Source organism: Sesamum indicum, linkage group LG15, assembly GCF_000512975.1.
Source record: "Sesamum indicum cultivar Zhongzhi No. 13 linkage group LG15, S_indicum_v1.0, whole genome shotgun sequence".
NCBI lineage: Eukaryota > Viridiplantae > Streptophyta > Magnoliopsida > Lamiales > Pedaliaceae > Sesamum > Sesamum indicum.
The window spans coordinates 5,351,218-5,363,750 of record NC_026159.1 but is presented as its reverse complement, the minus strand read 5'-3'; the positions used below and the strand labels follow the sequence as shown (position 1 = coordinate 5,363,750).

At 33.1% G+C, this 12,533-nt stretch overlaps 2 protein-coding genes across 2 annotated transcripts; both read left to right on the top strand.

Annotated features, from left to right (window-relative positions):
- On the top strand, positions 1,328 to 5,461 carry LOC105178351. Its single transcript, XM_020698966.1, has 5 exons — positions 1,328 to 1,723; positions 1,809 to 1,853; positions 1,929 to 2,210; positions 2,304 to 2,467; positions 4,611 to 5,461. The coding sequence occupies exons 1-5, from the start codon at positions 1,498 to 1,500 to the stop codon at positions 4,815 to 4,817; spliced, it is 924 nt and encodes a 307-aa protein (XP_020554625.1). The 5' UTR covers positions 1,328 to 1,497; the 3' UTR covers positions 4,818 to 5,461.
- Positions 7,689 to 11,929, top strand: LOC105177955 (thylakoid membrane protein slr0575). Its single transcript, XM_011101269.2, has 9 exons — positions 7,689 to 8,117; positions 8,549 to 8,595; positions 9,291 to 9,393; positions 9,655 to 9,741; positions 10,503 to 10,586; positions 10,982 to 11,035; positions 11,244 to 11,324; positions 11,489 to 11,534; positions 11,646 to 11,929. The coding sequence occupies exons 1-9, from the start codon at positions 7,809 to 7,811 to the stop codon at positions 11,699 to 11,701; spliced, it is 867 nt and encodes a 288-aa protein (XP_011099571.1). The 5' UTR covers positions 7,689 to 7,808; the 3' UTR covers positions 11,702 to 11,929.

Here is a 12,533-nt window from a genome sequence, read left to right as displayed (position 1 = left end):
TATCAAAAACCTTGAAAATAACTTGACACTGATGGCTACTTATCACCAACTTGTAATACAAACCCTCTCCCATATCTTCTTTATTTTTTACTTACACAAGATAATGCTTTTTAAAGTGTTTGTCTTGACTCATTCCCGTCTTAGTGCAAAGTTATGTCTTTGTAATACATTTTACCGAAGAAAATGAATAATTAGTGCATTTGATGAGGATCTAAGTGGTTGCATATTTCTCCTGCTGAGTTTGACAGGTCTAATTTTATAGATTTAATCTTTTGGTTTTGCATTAATATTGATGAGCATATTGACTATCAAATACTCAAGTATATGATTGTGATTCCATATTAAACTACGAATAATGATTAAGGTTGAGCAGAGAGGTCCTCCATAATCATATGCAACCATAGATTAACATCCATTATTCATAGTTTTAAGAGCTCAACTATGATTACTCCAACCCTTCATTTTGCAATTCCCTCATGTCCAAGATTTAACTTCATCGTTGGAGGATTTCCTGGAAACTCTCCAGCTGGCTCCTTCTGACAGGTGTTGTTTTTGTGGCAGGTGAATCTATCTTATCGCCCAGATAAAATTTGGAAGAATGAAATCACTTCTTTCATCCTACGGTGATTTTGACAACATTAAGTATCAACTTCTTTCTCGTCTAGGACCAACTTATGATGTGCACGAGACCTAAAGATTTAATAATTGAGACATGGGTGTAACTAAAGTCTCAAGATTTATAGTATCTATGTTGAGATGTGTGGATTGGGGCAGTAGTAATAAAAGATCAAAAAATCACCCATTCCTACATTAGATCCTTGTTGAGGGGTGAATCTCCACTAGCCAATTGTCAAGTTGGCCAATATAAACGGCTCGTATTCATTTTGATGGGTTGTACTTGGAACCCAACCATAGTCCTATACCACCAATCAAAAACTTAATAATTTTTCTCTGGACCATAGGCCCCAAAACACCAGGACACTGCATATCCAGCAGTATATATGTTTCCCTCCCCCATATCAAGAAATGAAACAAACATATGATGTCCCACACCAGTGGAAGAGTCAATGTTATTACAAAACTGGTCATCTATAGGACCACTGCCCTTAAACTAAACATCACTGTATTCTCAGAAAGGACTATGATTTTTGCACCATCATACCCCAAACCACTCCATTCTTCTCAATGATTGCACTATTTTTTTAACTAAAAATGGGATTTAAGCTTAGATTTTCCCCTCTGATACCCACACCAGATATGCCAATGGGAGTATGGCCCAGCACCTAAATGTATGCCGGCAGAAAAAGTTAATGAAGAAAGAATTACACAGCATACTGAGTTTGAATTTCTTGGCCCTGAGTTAAAAGGTATTTTCAAAAAGCAGGCTTTCAGGTAACTTTTGGCAAATTCAAATTTTTTACAACTATAAAACGATGTACCGAGTTGCGAGGAAAAGTGAAGCAAAATAACTTGAAGAAAGTATATACGTACTTGTTCATGGCAAATGCCATAGAGAAGCAATCTTCTTTTGGTTCTCGTCGACACGATGAGCCGGAATTCGACCTGAAAGAATGGGCTCTGAGAGCCCGAATCAGCCGAGGAAACACGAATTCAAGAAGATTTTCAGCCTCAAATTTGAAGAGTTTCAGAGAGGATGAAAGGTCTTTGAGATCAAACATAACCATCTCCAGCTCTGCTTCCTCTCCTGGCTACACAATTAGAGGTAAACACACATTCCCGCTACATGCTTCTGATTAAATTCTCACAAGTCCTGATCATAACATTTTTCCTTCCAAAAATTCATGCAGAGGAGATTGACCCTTCAAAATATTCATTCACCACAGCCCTGAAAGGTAAGAATTCAAACAGAAAGAAGCTTGTAGAATAAAGGGTTCTTGTTGTAATTTCTTCGAACAATTTATCTGCAGCATTACAGGCAAAAACTTTGTACACATGGGAGTACTTATCGCCAGACGGCTTAACTCTCAACTCAAAGTGGAACGATGCAGAGAAATACATATGCAATCCCCTGTCAGGGGAAGTCCCACTCGAGTGTTTATCAGCAAAAACTCTCAGCGCGCGATCGTTTCGCGGCCTGAAAAGCAGAATCACTATGTCTGCTCCACTCATCTACCATTCTCAGCTCCAGCAGTTTCAGGCAAAGTCTCCAATCATCGAACATGAAACCGAAGTGAAAATCACAATCCAAGGTCTCAAATTTGTATATCTAACATTCCAAATGAATCAGGCCTATAAATCTTTGTCTCAATCCTCAATGCAATTCATGATCTGTTTGATTGCAGAGGAAAATCGGAGCACGACTAGAGATGTCGGAACTCAGAGCACGCCCACTGATCTTAGTCCATCTCGCAGTCCTTCTACCGAACAAAGAGCAGTACAGCAGAGTGAGGCGGAAGCTGAAGATTCACCTGCTTCTACTGGGAAACCAAAATCAGCAGCAGCAGAGGTAATTGAGTTTATCTCAACTATTTCATGCAAGTCAATAACAAGGCTAAATTACTCTCTTTCTCTCTAACAAATACCTCTTACAATCATTTATCAATGAATATTTATAATTTTTAAATAATAAAAAATATTTATAATCATAATAAATTTCAAATAAATCCTTATGATTTACCATAATAGAAATCATGGAAGGTAAGAAGGATCAAGCAATAAATAAATATATATATTAATCCAATGAGATTAGGGAATATTATGCAAAAGTTTCTCAATTTTATGAAAAACACCCTACAAATTTTTGTATTTAAGGATTCCCCTCATAGACCTTGCACTTCTTCCCCAGAAGTTTAAGGGAGTGTTTGCAAAAACTTTCATTTTTATAAAAGTAATTTTTGCAGAAAAAACTTGAAAATTGTAGCATAATTAAAAATTGGTACTGTTTATAAAAAAATGAAAAGCAAATAAAAGCTAAATTGGATAGTGTTTGGAGAAAAATCACTTTTAAAATAAACTTAATTGATGAAAGGCTGTTTTGTCCCTATGTGTCAAAAAGATCTATATTTCTGCTTATTATTTCTTTTTTTCACAAAAATTATAAATTTTATTTTGATTAGTATTCCATATTTATATTTTTAAAAAATATTAAAAAATAATTTTAATTTAATAATGCTCTCACTAAGTAATATAAACACTGATTCATACACAAAAACTAAACTTACATGATTGCAAAAAGTAATTATTTTATTAATTAATTAAATAATAATATGTGAACGAAATAATATAATTAGATGATATGGCACATAAAATATAAAAAAATTAAAATATTATATATGTGAAAATGAAATTTAATTATTGTTCAAATTTAAATTATTTAAAAACTCTTATATCAACTTTAAATATATAATTCTAAAAATAAATTAAAAACGGTAAAATTAAAATAAGATTATTATAATAATGATAAAATAGTAAAAAATAAAATTGAATTTATTTACAAAAAATTCAAAACAGCTAAATACAACCCCAAGGTGCTTATAGCTTTTGGCTTAAAAGCGTTTTTCTTAGCCGTTTCAGAAGTAAAAGTTGGTATCCCAAATATTTTAAAAGTATTTTTTTTAAGCCAGAAGCTGAAAAACGTTTTTATGAACAAGTGTATTACCAATTCTCCTTTGCGGATTGAATGTTCGGTAAAAGATAATTTCAAGAAATACCAATGTAACTTACAAAAAACTAAGAGAATTTTCATACTAAACCTAAATTTTAGGATGTTAATGTAATTATCATAAAATTAAGGGGTTCATTTGTAATATACGTAGACTTAAAAAAAAAATTGTTTATGTCATTATTATTCCATAAATGTAACTTAGAACTATGGAGTTGGCAAAGAAGGTGGTAGGTGAATTAATGATGAGTAGAGCAGGGCCTGGTGTCTTCAGTTTCCCCTCAAATAGGTTGATTGGTACAGACACTTATTTATACGCCAATCAAATCTTTTCTGATGTTGTCCGTTCATAACTCTGATATCAATTGTTGGGTTCGTACATTGATGATTGTGATTATTTTTATGATTTTATAAAATGATTTATTATTCTGATGATACGCTTAGAAGTAAATATATTGTACTGGCTGAGTAGCTTTTTATGCAGTTCTATTGGGTGGGTGCAGATATAATTTTGTGACACAATTATTCGTATATTGTACGTAATCTGTTTTTAAATTATAATTTAATTTATAATTTAAGAAAAAATATGTTGATGGTGTGACATAAAAGAATGATAGAAGATTTGCATTCGCACTATCGAATATCAACTTTACTAATAGTGGGATTTCGAATTACATAGAGATCATAAGACTATTACCAGATCATTTGGTCGTCCCAGATGATCTCATTCTATGCAAAGTTTTTATCTGGACGAATTGATTAAAATATTTTGAATTTTATCAAAAATGTCGAGTATTTTGGTCAATTAAATAATTGTTGATGCTAAGAGTGCAATTATTCACTCCCAAAAATCTAGCAATTTAACAAAATTGCCAAACTTTCAATTCAACTATTTGGGATTAAATAGTTGAGTACATAATTACATGATAATCCAAATAAAGACATAATATGTATTTAATATGAGTATGTATGTGTGATGGTTGTGCAGGTAGAAGTGAGAGAAACAAGAGAGAAGGGAAGAGAGAGAAAGCAGATGATGTGGAGGTGGTGCAGCAACACCACCCAATCAGGAGGAGGAGGAGGATGCCTATCAATATCATTGAGGCGTTTGTGGCCCCACAAAACAGACAATCACAAACCAACCTCACCCACCTTTCTTTACCATATTAATAATAATGCTTGCTATAAAGAATAAAATAATTCTTCTTCTTCTCTATATATATAGAAATATTCTCCTATATTTATTTCCAATTATATATATAAATTTCAGAATTGGATTTGAAAATAATAAGAGAAACATGTGTTGTTACTAATTTACCCTCATCAAATAAATTTTAAAAATGTAAAAATGAATGAAAACGTAATTTTACTGTTCTTACCCCCATCAAAAAATTGAGAGAAGTTTGTTAAAAAAAAAAAAAAGAAAAATAGAACACTCCTATTCTATTTAATTAACACTAAATAGTCGATTTTTTTATAGATGCGACAATTTCTATTCCTATTCGTGCACTAATGACATGGCATATAGTTAGACCAATGTAAACTAAACTTCCTAAGAAAATTCGAGAGTATCCAAATTGTGCCTGAAAAACCCTTAATTGTACTGGTTTCATCCAAATATAATTTTTTCAAATTAGATTTATTAATAAATTTCTATTTATACATAATTAAAGTTAATTCATTGTATTAGTTACAAACAATTATCCATTTATTTTTTATTCAATTAAATCAATATTACAAGAATTTAAATATGGGTTGGTACGGATTGTGCTTTAATCACTAGTAAAAATATAAAAGCAGTGAGGGGGATGGTGGAGGGGAAAGAGAGGAATGATTGATGGGAAAGTGGAGCGGCATTGTGATGGGGGTTTCATATTTATGCTGCTGCTGCTTATTTTGGTGAATCAAATGAGCTGACAAAACCTAATTATAGTTTTCACATGCAATCTTCTTCTTCTTTTTGCACTTAGCTATACATATACATACATATATATATTTATAGTTGAGCAAAGGCATCAATTGTTACTGAAAATGTTGCATCATTCATCACATTTGGTGGATGTTTCACAATAACTCATCCAAAATTCTAACTCAAATCGAGGATAGTTCAATCTAAACTAATTATATAGTAAGTGTAATATACTCATTTGTGATTGACGTATATTTTAAAAAAAGTGACCAATTACATGACAAGTATAGTACACTTGCTCTTGACCAAACCTAATATAGGTAAGAATTTTTTGAAACGCGCTACCACTTTTCATTCAATGTCGCTCTCTTCTGAAGTTGTGCATTATGCGGTTTTATCTCCACCCGAACCCTAGCTCTTTATTGTTCATCGATTACAGGGTTTGTGTTTTTTGTTATTTATTTATTTTTTTTATAATCAATCCACAAGAAAATAATTTTATACTAGTTTATTCTATTGTGGATTCTTGTTAGGATTCGAAATCTCAGAATTACACTTGTTGTTAGGTGTTTAATTATTTCATCCCTACTCTAAATATGATTAATTTTTTCTTCAATATAAAATGAGAACACATGTAATAAAAATAATAATAACAAAAAAAAAAGGTTACTATACTTGATCACTTCATCATACTCTAGAAATTATATTTAGAGTTATCCTAAAAATGTTTTATTTACAATCTCAACCCTCTTGTTAACATTTTGAATAGGAAATATTGATATCAATAAAAATTTTAAGATTAAGATTGAAGTCCCATGAACAAGTTCAAGGTCATGTGTTCGTGTCTCACCAGATATGTTGGTATTTGTCTGACTTTATGTAAATAATTGTAGTTTATTTACCTTGTTAGTTATATTTATGCATTGAATTAAGTTATAGCTATTAAAATTGAGTTATTGTAATTTATTTACCGTTATTTAAAATAAAAAATTCTAAGTAAGAATCTCTATATTGCAATGTGAAGCAATTCTGAGAGATGATGAACCAAAATCAGAATCCGGGCCCAGTCATCGTCCATGGGCCAGCCACCACCTCTTGCTTCCTTACAAATGGACTTCATGCATTAAACAAACTAGTTGGCCCAAGTCCACAAAAACTCACCAATTTATTTGTTACTTTCTCTAAGAAAAAAAATAAATTTTAGCAAGTGTTTTTATAGATCGTCCTTTAGTTTTTAGAAATTACCATAAATAATAAAAACATTTTTTTAAAAAAAAAAACCGTTTGGTTCAATAAAAAAATAATAATTATACCATCCTTTCCTAAGGTTTGTGTAAATTACATGCATCACCTTTGCGGTTTTGAAATTTACACCTAGTGCACTTGATATTTATTTTCGTCCAACAAATGGATTTATTTGTTTATCAAAATTAATAAAATTTATTTATATCAGCAAAAGAATTGACTTGTTACTGATTTGTTGCAGAACAAAAAACTTCTCCAATCAAACTATTCTTAGGGTGTATTTGGATTGGTGAATTCAAATTTTTGAAAAAAATTTGGAGAAAAGATTTCAAATGACTCCATTTCAAAATAATTTAAAAATCCAGCCATTACCAAAACAGAATTTAAAATTAGAATCCTTAAATTTGGAATTACTCAAACACATCCAGAAAATTTGTTATTAAGTATTTGATGATTTCAAATCCTTCAATCCAAATGCAACCTTATATAGTTTCACAGGCTAATACATGTGACGTAAATCTTCAACTTATAAAGATAGTTTGGTTAGAAAAGATCTGTTTGACCTACAATAAATTTGTAAGTCAGTAAAGAACAAACATGAATTTTCATTCAAATGTTTATGATGTCAGCAAATTCCATAAATTTCACAAACATATGAATCTATTTGTTGGATTGAAACAAATATGAGGAGGGCTGAATGTAATTTCTTTAAACACATAAATTTTTATATAATTACATCAAATTTTAAGAGAGGGTAATATAATTATTCTAACAATTAAAAAATAAATTCTTACCGGCCACCTCTCATCTGAATTTTGAGTACATTTTCTCATTTTCTTTTATCTTATTTAAAAAAACAAAACAAAACATGTGAAGCAAAAGCGGAGAAGAAATAGAAGAGAATAAAAGGCCACCTCATCATTTTGGGAGTTGATTGGCCATAGCCATACATAGAGTTACTCTCTCAACTCTCAGTCATCCTCCCTCCCTTCCTCTTCATCTCCTTCACACTCTTCCTTACACCCCTACCACATGCCAATGAGCTCCCCGGTGGTTGTCGGAGGCAGCGGCGGAGGAGGAGGAATGCTTCTCTGCTCGCCCACGCCGGGTCTATCTGCCTCCACCTTTAACCGAATTTCTTCTCCGACTCTTCGACTCAATTTTTCTACTGCCTTTGCCCTCAACAATCAAGGTCGATTTCTATCCAAAACCCATCTTAACAATGGTAGAAGAGAACTCAGACTCGTCGTTGGAGCTGCGGAGTCAACTCAGTCGTCCTCCGTAGCCACCGTTACTGCCGACAAGTCCCTTGTGCCCGACGACGAGTTTTCACTCGCCAAAGTAAAAAACTATCTTCTATTCCTATTCCTCACTATTGTGGGATTCTTCTATTTCTGTTGTCGATATATGTGCTGTGTTCATGACTACTTACGTAATTAATTGGTTATTGTCACAATCATCACAAAATGAGATGTTGCTGTAGAGGAAAGCCTAATGACATTCTTTAGAATACCTTTGTAGTCGGGACTTCTGAACTATATAGTACATATTGCTAGGGAAGACGTGTAGGTCTTCCAACAATGTGAAACTGAGCTGATACGGTATGGAACGTACTCAAAGACTTGGAGAACCAGATGTGAGAATATATGCCAAACCAAATTAGTTCTAGTTGCTTCTCATTTTACATTTTATTTCCATGCTTTGGTGAAACGTTTATGAGATGTTGTGCAGTTTCCCTTCACAATTATTAATGTTTTGACTATTTTGTCCAGGTTTCTTTTGGTGTCATTGGATTAGGTGTTGGCGTTACACTTCTCTCGTGAGTATATATCTGTTCGTGTGTCTTGTCCTTCAATTTCCGGCTTATGCACTTGTTTTGATAATAGGTTCAGATAAAACAGAAGAAACTGGTTGTAGAAGGGGTTCAGGGTTAGGGGAGAGGATAAAGCATGCTAACAATGAACAGAAGCTCTATACTCTATTTGGCCTAATGAGAGGAGCAGAGTTGACTCTCTAAGGGTTAGAAGATGGTTTTATTGTGAAGGAGACTATGTTTGGATCATCTAAATTCCAAGAACCAATTTCTAGACTGAGGCTCTGTCAGATTTGTGCCCAGCTAACCCAGGTGCAGAAAGCGCATTCCTTCATCTGGACCCTGTCAACCAGACCTTCAAACATAATACTGAAGTTCCCCACCTTTATCCTTAGAGAAAATTTCATTGGGTATCCAAGTCAAGGCAATTGCCTGTCGATGCCGAGGTGGCCCATCGGCCCATCCAATACACAAAGAACTGGACATCAATCAATATTAGACAACTCTCATATTGTGCATCAAATCGAACATGGTGCCTCGTATATTTAAAAGAATGGGCATGAGATGCCATTATCATGATAAGATATTGCATCTCAATTGTTTAGTTGTTTCTTTCTCTCTCTCTCTCTCTTGAACTCTAATCGGATTAGCGGACCAAAAGAAATTGAGAATCGCCAACTCTTACTTGTGTGTTCATACAGGTATGGTTTTGGGGCTTACTTCAATATTCTCCCAGGTTCTGAATGGTCAGCACTGATGTTGACCTATGGCTTTCCTCTAGCAATAATTGGCATGGCTCTCAAGGTTATTATCTTCTTAATTCCAGCGTACGTCTGACATTATATATAGTTCTATGGTAAATATTTCCATTTCTTAAATCCAAGCTATTCACATGTGCTCATATGTACGTTATGGTTAAAATTTTATATTGTCATCAATGGATGATGAATGGGAAGAATGTAATTTTCTTAATTTACTTGCTGATCATAAGAATGAGGCAGTTCTTATTCTATTACTTTGTATCATTTCCTCATGTTTGATGCGTTCATCTTTATATTGTTTTAGTATGCAGAGCTTAAACCTGTGCCCTGCTTGACCTACTCAGATGCCCAGGAGCTGAGAGAAAAGTATGCAACTCCAATACTTAAGCAGGTATATTCATGTTTATGATTCATACTTTTAAAACGGTTCTTTCAAATTATGCTACTAGTTTCTCTTTGAAACTCCCATATTCGCTTTTCTCATAAGCTTAATGATTCCAAAGCATGCCCTTTCAGCTTCACAGTGAGATTCAGCTTCGTGCTCCACCATGATTGCTGTGGAGTTGTTGCAATCGAAAACTTGCACATTTATTTGGGATTATTGAACAAACCCATCTTAGATGTCCTAATTTTCTTACATGCTGGCTTGGTTTGCTTCTATGAACCTATTGCTTCCTGCTCTCTTCCTTTATTAAATGGACATGAGTGTTTGTAAGCTTTAGTTCAGAAGGAAGTCAGGGTGGATACAGTAACAAGACGTTATGTGAATCAGTCACGAGGATGTGAAACTTCTGGTTTTGGACTTAGGATATGAGTAATCATAGAGTTATGTGGTTGAAACTGTTCCTTCCCGAGGATATTTTGTTGATTTTCATAATACCTTCTTGACTCTAGTGATTGATTCTCCTACTTGAAACACCAATGATAATCTCCTAAAGGTCTCCCTCAACTTTTCTTTGTCATGCAAGACATTCCATTTTCCTAGCTTCCTCCTTTGGCATTCTGTACTTAAACTGATGTTAAGATTTTGAACCTTCCTTCTTTTTTCATGTAACATGCTGCTGCTATATCAACTATAAATGTATATTTTGTTATAAGCAGTGGCCACCAGCCTTGTTTTGCCCAGGAATGACATTTTGTCTTATTTGTTAGGTCAGAAGTGATGTTACAAGATACCGTTACGGGGATGAGCAGCATCTGGATGAAGCATTAAAGCGAATTTTCCAATATGGCCAGGTAGTCAACTGGTCCTCTTCTTGAATCTTCCTATTCATGCACAATTTAACTCTTGTGCTGTGGAAGACACGGACTAGGGACCTTGTTGCGTTGGACCAAGGACCTTAACAGTTATAATCAAGACTAATTTGACCGTAAACATAATTGACAGCGCCAAGAAAACTACTGCATGATTAAGTTCAACCAAGCATTACATCTGATATCAAGGTCTTCTTATTGCTTGAAGCTGGTTTAATTTCAATGTACAAAACGGTGGGAAAAGGAAATGAATAATAGCACAGAGTTGAGGTGATAAGAAGGCCTTCTACATTCACAAGGATGAGCATTATGCTTTGCTCATTTAACTTTGCCTCGAGATAACTGACATAGAATTTCCGCTGTTACTATTCTTGTAGGGTGGAGGTATTCCCCGAAGGAACGCTCCTACTCTACAAATGATCCGGGAAGAAGTATGTGCCTGCTCTTTTTTCGAATCATTTTATCACCATCTTCAGTCTTCTTTATTGAGCTTAGCTTACTGTTGTTGTGATCCCTTACATTTATACATCTCTTCTGCCCTTTTGATCTCTTTGTTTCTCACTAATATTATGATTATGCTTATTTAAATTCAGTAGTTTTTCTTATGCTAATCTTATGAATTATTTGTATGTTTTGGAGGTTACTGAGGATGGTAAATACTGTCTGGTATTGGTATTTGAGGCAAAAGCCCTGGAGTTGTCAGATTTTGAACAAAGACAGGTGAGGTTACTGTCTAGTCCAAAGTATAGAATTGTTATATCTGTTAATTAATTTTCTCATATCCATGTTATTGTTATACATGCTATTGGCATCTGCTTTTTGTTCTGGCAAGCACCCTGCCGCTTTTCTACTTGCTAATTGTATTTTAATGTTTGCATTTCTAGGCAAAATTTGCTTCTTTCTTTGGGCCGGGGATCACAGCTGAAATTGGTAAGCTATGTAACGTTGTTGCATGGTGTAGATTTTCAATAATTTGAGCATTAAGAATTCAATTGTAAGGGATGGAGTTTGAGACTAACATCCATGAGGTTGTGGATGCAGTGGGAGGAGGCCAAAATTTATACGAGGTCAGGCTAATTTCGAACACAGCATCATAGACATGGAAATTCTACAAGTCTTCTGTGGGAAACTGAATATATTCTCAAGGGATTTCGTATATCTATATGACCCGATTGTATAGCCTATTTTCTTAATAATATAGCAGCAGCAAAGGTGACGGTATGAAATTCTTTTTAGTTTCTCCCCTGTTTTTTTTGGGTTATCAAATATACAGAACGCTTAGTTTTTTATTGAGGAATACCACAAAAATATGGGGTTTAATGTAATATATCCCTGTGATATCAAAAATAAATAAATTATGTTTATGTGGGAAAAAAATTCAAATTATTTTTTTCTATTTTATAAAATAAAGTAATTAACTTTTTAATGTGATTTCGTGGCAATTCAAGCACTTTTTCTTTATTTACATTTTTTTAATTTTTAGTTATAAAATTATATTTATAATTTTATTTAAAAATTATTGAATTTGATTAAATTTAAGATTTATATAATATATATTTATATAAATTTTAATTAAAAATATATTTAATGTATATAAGAGAGAGAGGGCGGTTGGGAGGCGAAAAGGGCCATCGGCAACGACAGGGGCGAGCAACCAAGATTTAGGCAATTACATCTGACACCTTTAAAAAAAAATTTGTCTAATAAATAATTTTTTTCATTAGTTAAAATTTATCAAATTTGTTGATATTAACAAAAAAATCAGAAAAAAAAATATTATTTCATAATTAACTTATTACTAATTTATATAAAATTAAATAAATTTTTATATAATCCAATTATCATTGTATCTTCACGCGTTAATATTAGTTCGAAAAAAATTATTTAACCTACAATACGTCAATTAAGAGTACATATTAATTATCGTTC

What these genes read in the sequence shown, in the direction of transcription:
- LOC105178351 (XM_020698966.1), top strand. Translation starts at nt 1,498, where the DNA reads ATGGCAAATGCCATAGAGAAGCAATCTTCTTTTGGTTCTCGTCGACAC. An exon ending in ATTCACCACAGCCCTGAAAG is followed by an intron (nt 1,854 to 1,928) that starts GTAAGAATTCAA and finishes ATTTATCTGCAG; the next exon opens with CATTACAGGCAAAAACTTTG. An exon ending in AGTGAAAATCACAATCCAAG is followed by an intron (nt 2,211 to 2,303) that starts GTCTCAAATTTG and finishes GTTTGATTGCAG; the next exon opens with AGGAAAATCGGAGCACGACT.
- LOC105177955 (XM_011101269.2), top strand. Translation starts at nt 7,809, where the DNA reads ATGCCAATGAGCTCCCCGGTGGTTGTCGGAGGCAGCGGCGGAGGAGGA. An exon ending in ACGAGTTTTCACTCGCCAAA is followed by an intron (nt 8,118 to 8,548) that starts GTAAAAAACTAT and finishes TATTTTGTCCAG; the next exon opens with GTTTCTTTTGGTGTCATTGG. An exon ending in CAACTCCAATACTTAAGCAG is followed by an intron (nt 9,742 to 10,502) that starts GTATATTCATGT and finishes CTTATTTGTTAG; the next exon opens with GTCAGAAGTGATGTTACAAG.